Genomic DNA, 18,317 nt, shown 5'->3' with positions numbered 1-18,317 from the left:
GACGTGACACCCCCGGCACTGCAACCCCAGACCAGACACTACAAGCTCCAGAATGACAGATATTGATGAATGGAGCCTGTCTGGTTCGGCATTCCGCGGTGCTGTCCAGTTCCAGGCTATGAACCACAATGTTGAATATGTATTATAGGGTTGATGGCACATTTTTACTCACGTTTGCATTTTAATGTGGCATGTTCCCAGTTTCCAAGGGTTGAGCACACAGCTTTGTCATTTCCAGAATCCTTGACATACCCGGGGATACACGAATATGTGACTGTATCTCGTGGTTCATACAGCACCTTGCCTGGTCTGAACACAGCATATTGCAGCTCTCTCGGCCTGGCACACACTAGAACATTTTAAAGATTAATCAAACCATGTTGGAAAAGGACAGATTCTAGCTCCGAATCTCCATTACTACTCCATGCATGAAGATTCAATGTATCCTCTTATCAACTGTATACAGTATAGGGTATTTGTAAAAACATTTAACAGTGTGCAATAGGTGAAAAGAAAATGGTGAGCATTCTTTATGACAGTATTTGTGTGTATGCTTCATGAAAGATCTTTTGACATGTTTATGCCGAAGAATTTGAAGGACTCTGGTTGGCTGACAACACAGCAGTATTTTGCTGCTTTGCGAGCCATGTAACACCATGTAAATGCCCGCACCCCGCTACAAGCCTAATGTCCCCACCAAACTGCGAATGGATGTTTTGCATAAACATCCATTCGCAGGCTTGTGTGCAGGCCAGAAATCATTCGATGGCCGCCGACCTTCAAATTTTTGTAGTGCTCACAAAGCTAAGTCAGTGTCTGCTGACTTAGATCTGTGGCATCCTGCTCCAAGAACAGGGCGGGCAGCTGATGTCCGGTTACGTCATCTGCCCCCCCCCCACCCGTGGAAGGCAGGTGGCCACCTCCGTTCACATGTGGACACCCAGCGTTTTCTGGGGGCACCCAGAATTTTTGTGGGTACGCCAAGGAAACGAAGGGCATTCGCATGCGAAAACCACCTGCCTCCAACACGGCCCCTCCCCCTTTGCGAGCACCTCAGAGACTATTCAAGCCTTTAAAGGCACCCATATAGAAGCCCTGCACATGAGCATAAGCGAATAAGCACATGTGGGTGAGTTTGCTAACTAAAATCAGGCCCTCAATTACCTCAACTTCTTAGCCATTCAGAACTAATGGACAATATATATCTCGGTGGCATCTCCTAAAGTCCATGATCATTTCCTTGGTGTTATCCACATTTATGACCAGGCAATTGTTCCTACTCCAGGACTCCAATCTGGACACTTCCAAACTATGGCCCTTATTCTGGTTGGTGCGGTAATATCCGCGTGTGTTCTTGCCGCCGATGTTTTGTGTCTGCGCATGTGCAGAGGCGTCTCTGCGCGTGTGCGAGCGGGGCGTACGGCCAAATCCCGCATGAAATGTGAACACTCCGAACAGGGAGTGGAGAGGAGTGTGAAGGGCTATTTGGGCTCATTACCATATGCATACGCCCCACGTTTCATGGGCGTTCCCATACAAACGCTGGGCGTGCGTATGGTAATGCAGTCATGACGCACGTGTAGGGGGCGGACATATGACATCGCCGGATGTCAGCTGCCCGCTTTTGCACCGAAAAATGTCCGTGTGGTCTGAGGTTGCGGGAGCTGGTGGAACACTCGGTCCTGCATTCGATGGTCTGCGACCATCGAATGATGGGGGAGGTTCCCTGAGATGGAGGAGGCGTATTCCGTGAAAAATACACGTGCGGTCCGTTCGGCCAGCTTCTTACCGCGTACGGACGGAGTTGGCGATCCGTATGGAAGGCGGGGTTTCGCACGCACGGTCCTGGCCGCATATTCGGTTCCAGCCGCACCGATCAGAATAAGGCCCTATACTCAGTCTCATTATTATAATTAAGAATAAGGCCCACTATACAGTGACGTATCTAATATTTTTTGCGCCCCCCCCCCCATCGACATTGACATCGCCGCCCTCCCCCGCAACATAGCCCCCGCCCACCCAAGTAAAGTTAAGACCCCCCTCGCCGCCGCATTCCTGGTCCGGCACCGCAGAAATCCTCCTGGCTCCGTTTCCTGCAGTTATGAAAAATTACATGGCAAAATGGCTGCCCCCTAATAGCAGACAGTTTTTAAGGATGCTAGAGGAGGCAGCCGCCATTTTGCCGTGTCATTTTTAATTACACGACAGGAGGATATCTTCGGTGCCGGATCAGGCAGGAATGCGGCCGCGGTGGCGGCATGCGGAGCGATAAGGCGGTGGCTCTGAGCAGTGTGCTGAGCACCAGTGGCGCCCCCCTGGCACTTGCTTCCCCAAGCAGCTGCAGTGGCTGCCGTACGGTAGCTACGCCACTGCCACTATAGCAATATCATCTGCAAATGTAATAATTTTAACATATTCAGAGCTCAGAGAGAAATCATAACAGCGAGTACAACAGAGGGCTCAAAACGCACCCCTGAGGTATTCCAGTGCTTACTGACAGTTCACCAGATACTTGATCCTCACAACCTGCGGCTTAGCTGATAGAAAATCCATAATGCATCTGCAGATGCACTTACTCAACCCTAAATTAGAAAGTTTGCTCACAAATGATGATGGTTTAAAGACAAAACTATAATCTACGTATAACATTTGTGCCTTTGATTCCAGAGGCACAAGAACTTGGTGAAGTAAATTGAGTGCTGAATCATCTGTTGATCTGTTTGCCTTCTAGGTAAACTGAAAGGGGTCCAAACCAAGTGGTATACATTTCTTGATATACCCTAATACCAATCTTTCAAATGCCTTCATGAGGGATGTCAAAGCAATCAGGCAGTAATCATTCAGACTATGGGCCCTACCTTTATTAGGACTAGGTTAATAATAGTTGATTGAACTGTGGCCCCCCTCCCCATGGGACACTGCCAGCCCCGGGCGGGATGCGGGACTAATCCCCCCCAACAAGATGAGGGAGTCCTGCAAAAATCAGGACAGTTGGGAGGTATGCTTAAAGATTTTAATTCCAATTAGAAACTATTTTTGTGTAGACTATTGGTTTTGGTGCCACAGCAAGTTAGACTTGTGGCTCTCCAAGGGCCAGCTTGCATTGGCAGCTGCACTACCTGTAGTTTTCCTTACAAAGATAAAAACAAAACTTGCTTTATTGAAAACAAAAAGACATACAAATGTTTTGAAAGATATATATATATATATATTTAAAAAATGCAGAAGTAGGTAGGCACTATGGGGTAAATTTACTATTAATGATTGGATGTTGCCCATTGCAACCAATCACATTCTACAGAATGATAAATTAGAAGATAATAGATATAATCTGATGGGTTACAATGGGCAACATCCCATCTTCAAAATAATTCCCATCTTAGTAAATTTATGACATCACTTGGAGAGACGTTGGCTTGTCTGCTGACATGGGACCCTATTCTGGTCCATTCGCTCTCCTGCATGTTCGCGCAGGGGAGCGATGGTGTGCGACTGGGTATAGACCATTATGCGCATGTGCAGCCACTTGGTGTGAGCAGCCACAGTGAATTGAATATTCACAGCCGCTCCCGTACAGCACTGCGGGTTGGGGCGGTGGTGAAAAGCGGTAGCTCTCATGGGAACACCCAGCGTTTCATGGGCATTCCCATGAAAATGCTGGACTTTCCCATGGAAATTCAGAGATGATACGGGTGTGGGGGCGGGCACCTGATGTCAGCGGATGTCAGCTCCCCTCCCGCTTTCCGCATAGGGCGCCCGCAGACCTATCACACCACAGAGGTGTCTTAGGTCTGCGAGCACTGTAGAAATCATTCGATGGTTGGTGTCCATGAAATGATTTCCTCCCCACACGCAAGCTGTGAAAGGATTGGCGGCGTTTGGTGGACTCACAAGGCTGCGAAATTCGCAGCCTTGCGAGTCAACCAGTATAATGTCCATAGTTAGTAAGTTGTAAGGGGCACTGTTTTAGCTGGACAGACAACTTGGATGGTTTTGATAAAAATTGGTCTAGTGTAATGCCAGCTTTATGCCAACAATAGCAGCTGCAACATTTTGATGCAGAGACGGCAATTTTTCTTGGATGGAGACTGCAAATAATTTCCTTTTATATTCTGTTGAATGTTCATTTATATCTTATAAATAGTTTTTAAAACATGAAATGGGCTCACAGATTTTTTATCTAAACGCACTTTGATCTAAAATGTTGTTGGGGGTGGCCACGGCAGGACGTGAGTGAGGGTGTGCGTCCAAACTCCCCCGTGCACGCCGCCACCGATGCTGATGGAATAATCCCCCGAGTACTGACAAGTATCCACGGCATGATTTGTCCCTGAACATCCCTCTGCTGGCGTTCCCTGGCTTACTGTGAGCGGACTCGCTGTGACCATCTGTACCCTGGTGGAGGAGGCGAAGGAGCACGTCCGGGCCGTGTGAGAGGCGGTATCCGGCATCCGGAGACGGGACACAGCTTCAAGGGTCCTTCTGCAGAGTGCCTCCGGCAGTGCCTGTCCAGAAGACGCGACCTCAGCGAGACGCCGGCATACAGTCCCTGCGTGCGGCGGGTGTGAGCGGCCGCTGTCAGGGCGCCCCAGCGCTGTTACACATACGGAGTGTGGAGCTCCTGCCAGGCTGAGCAGGAGTGTCGGGCAGCCGTGGAGGAGACGGTCCCAGGCACATGCCGGCTGGGCTTCTATTACAGTGTCGGCTTCCAGCAGCTGCAATATTGGCCAGGATCTGTGTGAGAGACAGACTGGGCTATAGGTCATAAGACCTTTATTCATTTCAACCAAGCTGCAAGTCGGCAATAAGATCCAAGAGGGGGCCTGACCGGTGGCATTGGTGAACAGCCTGCGTCACACAGCTAGCCCTGAGGTCGGCGGGTGAGTCCAGCTGGGCAAGGCCCGTTTTTTTTTTTTTTTTTTTTGAATTTTTGCACTTTATCCCAGTCAAGGGGTAGAGGAAAAAAAAGAAAAAAAAGAAAACAGTGTATCTTGCTTAAATAACCTGCTGGGTTTATATAAAACAGAGGAGCTACTTTTATGCTCAGAACATTTGGCCTGCACTGTGACACCCTCTTAAACATCCAGTCTAAGCCAGGGCTGGTGTCAAGCAATAAGGCGGGGGACAGACTGTGAAACATAGCCAGGACCCGGGTGTGAGACGGGCCTGGATGCTCTGGACTGACCATAAATCTGTGTATCACCTGTGTAACATTTGCATAGGGGCCCTGGGAGAAGGCTGAGAGTAATTATAAGTAAGGCCGAGTGGGGCTTATGTGTGACACTTGGGGCCGGTGAATTTATTGATCTCCTTGTCTAATAGTGGCGGTACAAGGGGTCACAATCATGGGCAAAACAGGCCAGAGCACGGCCGCGGCTAGACTGGAGAAATACGCCAGGTCCCAAGCGGGCAGTAGCTCCCAGACAAGTACCCCCTTATCCACCCCGACCAAGGAGAATAAAAATCCGCCTCATCCAGAGGTAACGTTGCAACAAGTCCTTGAGGCAATAAACACATGTGAAACACGCCTCCTCGAACAAATAAACAAAGTCCAGTCCGACATTACATTACTAAGGAATGATGCCCAAATAATACGCGAGAGAGTTACAGAGGCTGAGACTCGAATTGCGGCTGTGGAAGATATAATAGGCCCTTTACAAACCCAGGTTAAATCTCTGAATGGTCAAATGACTGATATCCGCCATAAGATGTCTGACATGGTAGGAAGGCTTAGACGGAACAATATTCGATTCATTGGGTTTGAGGAGCGGATAGAAGGCGCTGCCCCGGAAAAATTTCTGGAGGACTGGCTAATACAGATGTTTGGCAACACGGCCTTCTCAGCCCAATTTTCAATTGAAAGAGCTCATCGTGTCCCTGGTCGTGCTCCCCCTCCGGGTGGTCCATCCCGCACACTGATAGCTAAATTTTTGAATTTTAAGGATCGGGACAGTGTGTTAAGACTGGCCAGGGACAAGGTAGATTTTGCCTTTAATGGAAGGAGGATCTCTGCCTTCCCGGACTTCTCCTTAGAGGTTCAGAAGGACCGGGCCAGGTTCAGGGAGGTTAAAGTGCGCCTCAGGGAGTTGGAATTAAAATATTCCATGCTCTATCCGTCAAAATTGAGAATTGTGGCGGATGGGACTACGAAGTTTTTTTTCACTCCCGGAGAGGCAGCGAGCTGGCTGGATGCCACATATCCCGGAAGGAAACAAATCACTGTAAATTGAGAGGACTATGCGACAGAGCAATGGCTGTCGTATTCATTTACTTCTTATGCCTGTGGTTTTTTTTTTTTTGCTGAAATATGGTTGGGTACCTTAAATAGGCATAAGCTGATTGAACAGGCCGGGGTGATGGATAACTTAAATATATTGGTGGGGGGAAGCGAGCGGTAATTTCTCCGTCTCGTCTTTCTCGAGATCATCTGCTAGGTGGCGGGGGGGGCATGGGGGAGGGAGGGGGTAGGCCTCTTTGGTGGCCATTAGTTAATTGCTCTAGAAGATACTATTGGTAGTACTACCGTGAAGGGTAGGGATACATAGGGTAGGGGGATTGGTTATAGGTATGCCAGGGGACTTGGCTATACAGGGTGGGGGAGGAGGGAGGGGGGGAGTGTGTATCTGTGTTTATATGTTTGTCTATTTGTCTATGTGTGTTCACAGCAACAAGTTGAGAGCTCCTTCTGGGCAGCACATGAAGGGCCATGAATATGTGGTAGGCATGACCCACCCCCTGTATCTATCCCAAAGAGTGTGGGACAGAGGTAAAAACCTAACTCTTTCTTCTATGTCTAGCCTAAATGGTTAAGTTTGTTACCTGGAATGTCAGAGGCCTGAATTGCAGGATAAAAAGAGCTTTGGTTATGAAACATTGCAGGAGTATGGACTCTGACATTATATGCCTGCAAGAGACCCATTTGTCCGCTGACCGTCTGGGTTCGCTAAAACGGCCATGGATTGGTCACAGTTTTCATGCTCCATTCTCTACTTCTTCCCGTGGGGTCGCAATGTTGGTTAAGAAAACAGTGGTTTTTGAAGTTGGGGTGGTGAAGGTTGATACAGGGGGTAGATATATATTTGTGGAGTGTGCTATTGATCACGTAAGATTCTGTATCCTCACAGTGTATGTCCCTCCTCCGTTCTCATACGATGTGGTGAGATTGGCGGTGGAATTTGCAGCTTCATACCCAGACAATATGATAATCTGCCTGGGAGATTTTAACAAGGTATTGCAGCCCCATGTTGATAGATGGAGGAGGGTGGAGAAGGAAAATATAAGGGAGGGGAATAAGTTTGCAGAGTTTATTGAAGAGATAGGGTGGAAAGATCCCTGGCGAATGAGAAACCCGGACCTCCAGCAGTTCTCTTGTTATTCTTCCTCCCACAAAGCGTTTTCTAGGATAGATTTGATCCTTGTAACCGAAAAGCTCCTTAGTAATATTAAAAATGTACAATACAGGGCGCGAGGGATCTCTGACCATTCCCCTGTCACCATGGAGATAGACCTAGTGCCCCAAACAGGGTTTAAATATTGGAAATTGCAAGCATATTGGCTACCACAAATGGGGGAGCAGGAGGAAACGGGGGGTTGGATAGATACATTTTTTGAGGAGAATGCTGGGTCCTCCCCAAATATTGTTGTGTGGGATGCCTTTAAGGCCTATATGCGAGGGGTATTTATTAAGAGGATAGCTTACCTGAAGCTCTCAAATCGTAAGAGGGCGAGTGAACTCGAAGCAAGGATGGTCCACTATGAAAATATATTTTTGGCCAATAAAACAGACCTAGACAGGTCAACATGGGAGGCCGCCCAAAAAGAATGGGTAGAGTACCTTCAGGAGGTTACCTGTCGGAGGTTGGCCTCAGGGTCGCATAGGTGGTATGCTAACTCTGACCGAACCGGGAAATTTTTGGCTCACATAATGAAACAGGAGAGTCCGTCCAACATCATCCCTATGATTAAGCCGGATTCAGGTGCAGTGGTGACTAAAACCCCCGAGATAATTGAGCTTTTCTCCACGCACTTTGAAGAGGTGTATAAATCTAAATTGTCTTGCAGTGATGCGCTAATTGGGGATTACTTGGCAGGGGTGGAGCTTCCAAGACTGTTGCCTACCTCAAGGGATATTCTGGAGGACCCCCTGACAATGGAGGAAGTGACAGCTGCTATTAACTCCTTTCCAGGGGGCAAAGCCCCTGGCCTTGACGGTATCCCAGGCGAGGTTTTCCAAAAATACATCAATAAATTGGGCCCGCAGCTGCTGAGGGTTTTTCAGAATATGGAGGTAGAGGATTGTATACCCCAGTCAATGACTGAGGCGGCAATTATTATGATCCCCAAGAGCGGTAAAGACCCAACCCGTGTCGATTCTTATAGGCCTATATCTTTAATAACATCTGATGCCAAGATATATGCTAAAATATTAGCAACTAGACTGCAGAGTGTAATAGATCAGGTGGTTCACCCCGACCAAACGGGGTTCATGGTGGGGAAATCCACTATGATTAACTTACGTAGGGCGTATACCTTCCTACAGGGGGCTGAGTTGAGGGGGTCGGATGCAGTGCTCGCGTCTTTTGACGCGAGCAAGGCATTCGACTCGGTTGAATGGCCGTTCCTTTGGAGGGTTCTTCAGGCCTTTGGGTTTGGGGAGAGGTTTATTAAACGGGTTTCAGTACTCTACCAAAAACCAAGGGCTAGATTGACAATTAATGGGTTCACATCCCCCTCTTTCTCTCTCTCCAGAGGGACTCGCCAGGGATGTCCTCTATCCCCCTTGCTGTTTGCATTGGTGGTGGAGCCCCTGGCTTGTGTGTTGAGAACAGCCTTGGGGGGAGCGAGGGGGGGCGTGGGCCCTAGTAGAAATTTAGTAGCACTGTACGCGGACGATCTGTTGGTGGGACTAGAGGAACCTGATGAGTTATCTGGGGTTTTAAAGCTTATTCAGGAGTTCGGGGGATACTCCGGACTTATAATGAATTGGGATAAGTCCAATTATATCCAGCTAGGTAAAGAAGAGAGGTATGGCCAAGGGATCGAGGTACAACTTAACAGGGTGGAAAAATTTAGGTACTTGGGTATCTGGTTCACGAGGAACTCATCAGATTTTATTTGTGAGAATTTAAGCCCGTTTATCAAAGAACTAAAGTCCAGATGTCGAAGCTGGTCCAAACTCCAGTTATCACAAATAGGCCGGGTCAATCTGGTCAAGATGGCTATTCTGCCCAAGTTTCTATATATAGTGCAACACTCCCCAGTCTTTATTAAGGATGAGTTTTTCAGGAAAATAAAGAGCATTGTCTCCTCTTTTATCTGGAGGGACAAACAGCCCAGGGTCAGAATGGACATTTTGAGTCGGGATAGAGAAAGAGGAGGTCTGGCGCTTCCAGATTTTAAAACATATTACATGGCCGCACAGATGGTACATATATGCACATGGGTTAGGCCGGGGGAAGAATCGCCAGAGCTGCGAGATCTTGTGGAGTGTGTGGATCCAGACTATACCCCTCTCCAGAGATTGTTTGTAGGGGGGCTTCGGAGGGATTTACCTCCAATAGTTACCCAGGCCGTTAAAGTGTGGAGATGGTCTTGCAAACTCACAAAAACTGTTGGTCTGGATCCAGACACCCCTATTTTCTCTCTGCCTGGTATGCGAGCCCTTAAAGAACAACAGGGGGGACTGTGTGGAATTCCTATGGAATTAGTACAATAGGCCAATGGTGCCAAGATGGGGTTCTGAAGTCATTTTCCCAGCTCCAAGTGGAGTTTGGAATACGGAAGGAATCCTTCTTTAGATACCTACAAGCAAGAAGCGCTATGACCCAATCTGGGAAGATTGCTTCGTGGCTGGTGGAGGAGGCTCCCTGTAAAAAATTTCTTAAACAACTTGTAAAGGGTAAACGCTTGGCCAAATTGTACCACTTCCTGCACTCATTTACCCAAGCCGATGATCTTGGGGCTTTACGGGCAAAGTGGGTGGAGGATATCCCCCAGCTGGAGGAAAATAGCTGGACGGTGGCCCTGGCAGGTCCCCGACATGCTACGAACCTAATGAGGACGCAGCAGGTCCAATTTAACATCTTACATAGGACCTATATAACGCCGGTAAAAATGAAAAAATATGCTGGGGCAGTGGGGGATAATTGCCCAAAGTGCGGAGAGGGGGGGGCCACATTTGATCATTTGTTGTGGAGCTGTCAAGCGGTGAGTAGGTTTTGGGATGAAGTAGTAAACTCCCTAGCCCAGATAGGTCTCCCACGAGTTGCCCTTATTAAAATAAATCTAGTCTTGGGGATATGGGAGGGTCGGGAAGTGAACTGGGAGCTGAAGCAACTGGCTAAGAGCCTAACGGCCTTAGCAAAGGTAATAGTAGCCCGTCGGTGGATGTCTCCCCTTGTCCCGTTTCACAGTGACTGGGTAAATCTGGTAAATCAGACCAGCGAACATGAGAAATTTGTATATGCCTCTCGGGGGATGTCAATAAAGTACCAAGCTATATGGGGACATTGGAATAGGTCAGTCAACCACAGAGTTATAAATGGAGAAAGGTTGAATAGCTAAGTATGGGTTATTAGAATTTTAAAGTAGGAATGTAAAAAGAGCACTGAAGCTCAGACCCCCCCATTTTATTTCATTTTATTTTTATTTTTTTTTTATATTTTTTTTTCTCTTTTTTTTTTATGGCTACATATAGGCCAATGTTGCACATTCAGGCCACGTGTTGGGGGCAGCTAGCACACGATGAGTAAAATGAGACCTCATTTAGAGAGGCCATATATTATTTCCCTAGATAGAAGGGATCGTACCTCACATAAGTATTACGAGTTGTTAGTCACAAGATATAAAGGGAAAAAAAAAAAAAAAAAATTGTTTAATTCAGGTTTGGTACTTGATCTTTAATAGATTCACTATATAACTCTTTTTTTTTCTTTTTCTTTTTTTTGTGTGTTGTCTGTTTTTTCATATATTAGCCACGGTGTTTGTGCGGAATCTCTGGGGTCTGTGGTCGAAGTAAGCAGTAGAACCATTATAGTGTAGGGTACGTAAAAGTCCTGGGGGGCATAGATATTAGCGTATAAACTAAATCAAGGGGGGACTGTAGTAATTTAGGAGAACTGGGGTATAATGCGACATCTGCAAGATAAGCCAGGGGAGAGGCCTGAGTAGGGGGACTGTGCAATAGGGTGTGGTTAGATATGGGGATCTAGTTGGAGTGGAAAAAAAAAAAAAAATAGGGGGCTGTGAATTTGTGTGTCTGTGTTTGTCTCTTGTGGTTGTTGATTTATGTTAATGTGGATGGTACAAAGGAATTGAACTCTTTTTTGCTGCTGTAAACATTGTTTTTTTATAAGTATTGTACCATTCTATATGTTTGTCTTTTTTGATTATAAAATGTATAAATAAAGACATAAGTTAAAAAAAAAAAAAAAAAATGTTGTTGGGAATAAAACAAAATGATCAAAGTACTTTTAGCTCTGTTTGTCATTCATTTTCCTACAAATAACAGGCCCCAATGTGTTTCACAATCCAACTCTGCACGTCATTGGTGCTGTTTATCCAATATTTGTCCAGTGTCATCATACCGTCTAACAGCTTCAAGGATCCACAGAGGGAGTGAGTACCAAATTAATCCGCATTAATAGGGATAGTGTCTGATATTCAAACATCAAAGAAGGTTTCTCAGGAAAGACACAAATGGGTCTATTTACTAAGCATTAGAGAGAGATAAAGTGGAAGAGAATAAGTCGCAACCAATAAGCTTCTAAATGGCATGGCATGGGGTGTTTTGACAGTTAGGAGCTGGTTGGTTGATACTTTATCTCTGTGCACTTTATCACTCTCCAAAGTGCAGTACACAGATCCCTTTGGGCCTGATTCTGAGTTGGATGCTGATGGTTCCACAGCTGCGTCTTTTACCTCAGTCAGAGCTGAGGCGCTAACTTACAGCATCTTGACTATGCCTGAGTTCTTTGCCATCCCCCATACCAAGAATTTAATTGTTTGAAGAATATTGGCATTTAAAAATATTTTAAGGTGTCAATACATCTGCGGGTTTTATCTCCCGATCCGCCGACCCGCTGGTACCATCATTCCGCCAGCCGGATGCGCCGATCAGCTGCCAGTGATTATCAGAGCTTCTGTCTGGGGATCAGGGAAATTATACATGTTTAATATCCCTGATCCCCCAACATGACTGTTAGGAGATCGGAGGATTGTCCCAATACATGGTAGATGTTTGTAGATGAATCTGTACATTATTTTTGGTCATTGCGGGGGAAATTTACTAAAGGAAATTTGTAGAAAATAGGTGTATTTGTATCCAGAAATACACTTATTTTTGACATTTACCATTCCGAAAATACGGCAATTCGTATTCGTATTGATAACACATCAATACGAATACGAATTGCCGTATTTTCAGGATAGTAAATGTAAAAAATAAGTGTATTTCTGGATACAAATACACCTATTTTTTACAAATTTCCTTTAGTAAATTTCCCCCATAATATGATTCTATTGTCTTGGTCCCTGTTACTTAATATATTTTGATTAATTAAATGTATTTAAAAAGTAAAAATGTTTTATTCAAAATGCTGTATCCATTTACCTGCGATTGTTCATCATGGGTTTGTTTTATCCAGGACCTGTGTTTTACTTTGCCTCTCTCCTGATCCTGGTCCTCAACTTGCTCTCTGCATTAGCCAGGGTGTAGTTATTCCACTTCAGCCCACTCAGGTGCTCACCTAGTCCCACTCTTTCCTTGTATCAAGTCCTGGTGGCATTCAAGTACGATGTACCCGGTGAATTTACTTTGCCCTGGAACATAGGCGAATCTAAGGGGTGGTCCGAGGGTGCACCGGACCACCCATTAGACCGCCGGCAAGGGATTACAGTCCGGTAATTGAGACATACGTCCGGAGTCTGGACGGGTGGCTGCTCCGGGCTACTATACTCCAGGAATTCTATGCTGAGCCGTGTTTCCATCCGCCCACTTCTATGACACATCTGGTGACAGTGACTCTGCTTTGCCTTTAATAAGCAGGATGCTCTAAAATAGAAATGCGGTAAAAACCCCATTATCAGGTTTTTACTGCATTTCCATATTCTGTAATGCTCCTCCGTTAGGGCACTGCTAAAGAGGGAATCCCCAGCTTTTGCTGGCAAATCCCTATAGAAGCTTATGGGCTTCTTACCACAACGCTGGTGATCTCTCCCAGAATGCCCCGCGGCCAGGCCATTGCACTGCAATAACTGGAAGGATTGTGGCGCTGTCAGTAATCCCGCGACCACCAAGCAGTGACAGAGTGAGTACTTTATAGATAGGCAGCCCCAGCCCGGACCGGGATCTGCCGCTCCCGCAGTCCACAGCGCGGCTGCCACAGTGCGCACCTGCCCCATGTCTTTGCTCACTACGCCCAGCCCAGCCTCATCTCAACCAGCCTCTCCTCACCTGGGCAACAGGCATTTGCTATCCCTCTTGGCAACAGGTATTTGCACTCCCCAATGGCAATAGGCATTTGCTCTCAATCCTTGGCAATAGGTATTTGCACACCCCCTTGGTAACAGGCATTTGTACTCCCCAGTGGCATGAGCATGAAGGCCTGGCATCGAGCAATAAACGCCTATCAATTAACATATAGGTAAGCGGCACATATATAGTATAATATGTAATATGCATTACGGTGTGTGGTTACAGTGTGTGGCATAATGTGTAATGGGCATTACAGTGTTTGGGATAACGTGTAATGGGCATTATGGTGTTTGGTATAACGTGTAATGGGCATTACGGTGTGTGGCATAACGTGTAATGGCCATTATGACAAGTGGTAATGGGTATGTGACGTGTAATAGGCATTACGGTGTACATTTATTGGCATGCGCCTATGGCACTGTCCATATTATCCCTTTTTTTATTGTTGAGTACTGGCATAACGTGTAATGGGCATCACAGTGTGTGGCATGATGTCTAATTGGCATCACGGTGTGTGGCATCATTTGTAATGGGCATTGCAGTGTGTGGCCTTATGTGTAATTGGCATTATGGCATCTGCCTTTATTTGTAATGGGTATTACGGAGTTTACTAAAATGTGTAATGGGCATCAAGTGTGTGGTATAATGTGTAATACCACTCCACCTTTTTGTTATGTCATTCCAACTTTCCACGAGGCCACGCCCCTTTTCACCACACTGGTAAGGTTTTGCCTAGGGTGCTGAGAACCCTTACACCGGCCCTGAGTACGATCAGATCTGAATAAGGGCCATAAAGCATGATGCGCAGATACTAATTTGTGCATTTTTGGGGCGGAACTGGACAATATAGTTGATACTGCACTGTTATGACTTGTAGAAGAATCATGGGACTGCCATGGGAGTGTTGTGGATATGTAGCTAAAGCGCTTTATAATTCATGTGTATGGAGAATGGAAGGGTGATTCCGATAGTTGGTGTAAAAACAATGTGCAGTGCAGGTGCATGAATCCTCACATCAGCTTTACAGAATCTTGTTTTATCATAAGATAGTAAATCTGGCTTCTGGGGCTACTGCAAATATAACCACTTTGCATACGATTCAGGATCAGTTTCTGAATTGGTGAAGTCCTATGCAATGCATGAACACTTCAAAAATCAGGACATCTATCATCTATATATATGTCTAGTGTCCATGTGACTGTGAATCACTGCCATCTGTTGGCAGCAAGTGTAACTATTTCAAAGCATTAGCTTCAAGCAGGCTTACTAATATATACATAAAAGGTTAACTACTCCTCACTTCTATAAGATGAAGTACCGCCCATGGCCACTAGAGGCCACTCAATGGACAAAATTACTTCTTTGTGTGCTAAACAATTTCATAATAGAAAGTGAAAGCAATTTTTGCAGGGACACTGATCTGTTTCAAACTTGCTGTATATGGAGAGAGGGAGCTGTGAAGACAGAGATTGGATGGAGGATCAGATAGGGACTGCAGATAGTGTGGAGAGTTTGTGAGTTTAAAACTGTCACAGCTCAAAGTGAAAGTATATTGCAAATGTCATCATTTTTACAGGCTTTTAACTAGTATGAACATAATTTACCTCAAAATGAGTACAACAGGCTCTAATACCTAATTTAACACATAATAAACAATACACCTATTTATAGTATTTGTGAGGGGATTCCATTTGCTGCTTAAGGTTTCTTGAAGAAGTACCTTGCAATTGAAGAAACAAGACTGTACACCACAAAGTAGACCATACAGAGCATTGTGGGTAGGCCCTACCTTTTCCTGCTGCAACATAATTAAGTAGACAGAACACTCCGATCAGGATTGATGATCGTAACATGGTTCCAGGAGCTGAGCGACAAGAGCTCTGACCTGTAGTATGGTCACTGACTTTTCAAATGGTTTTCTTTAAATATTAACTAGATTCCTTGACAAAAAAGGTCACATTTCAATAACAATTTAATTATTAAGCTGCTTGGCATAAATTATACAGAAAAAAACTGTCCCAAAACAGAAATAACAAAAATCTAAATATAAGTAAATCTTCCTGTAGAATGAAGAAATAAAACAAAGCTACATTGTTGTAATTTGCATGCCAATATCTGGACTAAGGGCCTGATTTTGGACTGATTGCATAGCTACGAATTAGCTGGCTGACGATTATCGATAGAGTGCACATGCAAAAGGCTCGTAGTACGCATGTGCCATGCCGTCCTTATACTTTTTTAAATTGCTGGCCATTCTCAAGTTAATTGACAGAAAGCCGGCATTTTGGTGGTGGTAAGCATATGTTGTTTTATGGGAGTTTCCGGAAAAAACGCAGGCGTTCAGGAAATATTGGGACCAAAATATTGTATTGTATTGCATTGCATTTTTTATTTGTTTAACTCCAACAAAGTCTTCCTTTCTGTCCAGTCCCTCTACACTAAAACACAAACACTCCTCTGCCACTTGGAATACACAGATTTTATACTATGCTTTTCATGGGAACAGGGCTTGTAGTCCACAGGCTGCACTAGGAATAAATGTAATAACAGAAGCTATGGGTTACTTTAACCCAGGGGTGGGGAACCTTTTTTGTGCCTAGGGCCGTTTGTAAATTGTCCTGCTGCAGCCGTCCCACGCTCCGGCGGCTGCCACTGAATAGGACTGACAGTCCCCGGCTGCTGTTGATTAAGAGGAATCTCGCAAGAATTACCAACCTCTCACGAGAATTCCCCTGTACTTGACTCCCAGCAAAGCCGCCGGGAGGGTGGGCGGGCTACTCAGACTGGCTACGGGCGCCGCATAAGGCCCCCGGGCCTGAGGTTCCCCACCCCTGCTTTAACCCTTCTCCGTCACAGGGATTTCTTGGATGCGCTGTCCCATCACTCCAACAATTGTAAATGAAACTAAAAATATTTATTTACATTGCAGTGTGGAGTAGAAATTTCACATTCACAATAACATTACATATCCAGATAAATATGCCCCATTCTCTGCGATTACTTAACCTAAAATCACTGAAAACGTCTAGCAGTAGGGATTTTTTATTTTTTAGCTTAGCACAAATGGCTTAGCACAAATCTATGGGCGATCGAAACACTGAGAAGTTCAAGGGAAATCGACTAGCCAAAATCACTTAGCACACATACAGATAGGGCAGGCCTTATGCTTGCTGGCGAATCGCCAGCAGCATGCTGCTGGCGATCCGCCAGCAACACGGTGCGCCATCTGACTGAGACGCGCGTGCGTCCCCCACGCACGTGCGTCTCAGTATCCGGGCGGCCGGCGGGCGAGGCGGACGCAATACTGTCCGCCTCCCGCTCGAGGGGGGCTGGGGGGACCCGAGGAGGCTGTGGGGGGGTGCGGGCGCCCGGTGTGGGCATCGGGCGACCGTCGGAAGGGGACGGCAGCACCGTCGGAAGGGGACGCGCGCGCACCTCGTGCGCGCGCGTCCCCTTCCGACACACAGATGGCGCGGGAGCAGGGAATGGCGATGGCGTCGCCATCGCCATCCCCTGCAAAGATGAGCCCGGCCCCATCTGTAGCTACAGCAAGCAAACATCTCAAAGTGTGTATACCAGGGCCGGATTAAAGCAGGGGCAAAAGGGGTCAGTACCACTGGGGGCCCTCTCTAGCTAAGGGCCCCCTGTGGATGGCATGTATTTTTTTTTTAACATTTATTTATTTATTTTAGCTAAAGGTTTTGTGCATGGGAGTTGGGTAGTGCTGCAGCTTCACCTATCTGCCAATGTGACAATGATTAATGGTGCTGAGCATGGGGTGCCATGGCACACTGACTGCACAAGTGTGCAGTGCATTACTGGGAGTTGACTAAGTCCCATGACACTTTGCACAAGAGGGCAGAGGCTGAGAGGTTTGTGCTGAACTCTGATTGGTGGAGCTCATTACATGCTTCTCAGGTCCATGGAAGATGTGTGTGAATATATATATATATATATATATATATATATATACATATAATCCAATCCGTGTGGACAGCACTCTCCCAATATGGACCAACAACCAGGGTGCCAACCCAAAAAGAGTCCCAGAGATCCAGGTATCTTCAGTATTCAAAATAAAGAAAATAATGGGGCACTCACCGGATTTTGCTTGCAAAAGCAATTTTTACATACCGATAACAACACCATTGTGTGACAGTGGGTACAGGTCAACGTTTCGGTCCTTCCTTGGACCTTCTTCAAGACCCCCTTTGCTGCCTCCTCTGCATGCAACTACCCATCTGTTCCAATGGTCCTTAAATATCCAAATCCAGTGTCACATAGCCACTCCCATTGCATTATACAGGAAGTAATCCAATCGAATTATAAAACCAGGCTTGCCATAGCCCTAAATGTGCTATGTTAATTTTACATGCTATCTGCCATCAAAACATTGTGGTCACACCTTAATCACGCACAGAAAGCATTCACCATTATCAATATACCTGCATAGTTGCGGTAGCCCTGCGTGTCATGGACGCTGGCGTGCGCTCCAAGCCTCACTTTGAGCCACCACCAGGAAGTTAACACTAACAACCTTGTATAGTGGTATTGCAGACTTCCGCTTCCGCATTGCTTTAAATGCCTGAAATGCACCACATGCAGGGCACTCATCACGGGGAGTACCTTCTGCCATCCGCATTCTGGTCTAAAGATACAAATTAAACATCATCTTGTATGCACAATGGACCATGTGGTTTATATCCTCAAATGCCCGTGTGGGCTCATATATGTGGGCAAGACCATACGGACTTTCAGGGAGAGGATGAACCAGCACCGGTCTTCAATTCGACTGGCGTATGCGACATCCGGAACAGATAAACCGGTCGCAGCCCATTTCCTC

At 46.1% G+C, this 18,317-nt stretch overlaps 1 protein-coding gene across 1 annotated transcript in view; it reads right to left on the bottom strand.

Annotated features, from left to right (window-relative positions):
• APOH (apolipoprotein H) overlaps positions 1-15,379 on the bottom strand; it is a 55,215-nt gene extending 39,836 nt beyond the window's left edge. The window contains exons 1-2 of the mRNA XM_083148200.1: positions 15,264-15,379; positions 173-349 (exon numbers count right to left, since the gene is read on the bottom strand). Of these exons, the coding sequence (XP_083004326.1) occupies positions 173-349; positions 15,264-15,327 (241 nt within the window). The 5' untranslated portion in view covers positions 15,328-15,379. The remainder of the gene's footprint in view (positions 1-172; positions 350-15,263) is intronic.
• Positions 15,380-18,317: the final 2,938 nt, after the last annotated feature.

The sequence above is a fragment of the Crinia signifera genome, chromosome 6 (genome assembly GCF_055691185.1).
Source record: "Crinia signifera chromosome 6, ASM5569118v1, whole genome shotgun sequence".
NCBI classification, from domain to species: domain Eukaryota; kingdom Metazoa; phylum Chordata; class Amphibia; order Anura; family Myobatrachidae; genus Crinia; species Crinia signifera.
The sequence above is the reverse complement of the archived record's forward strand: the minus strand, read 5'-3'. Positions and strand labels throughout refer to the sequence as shown.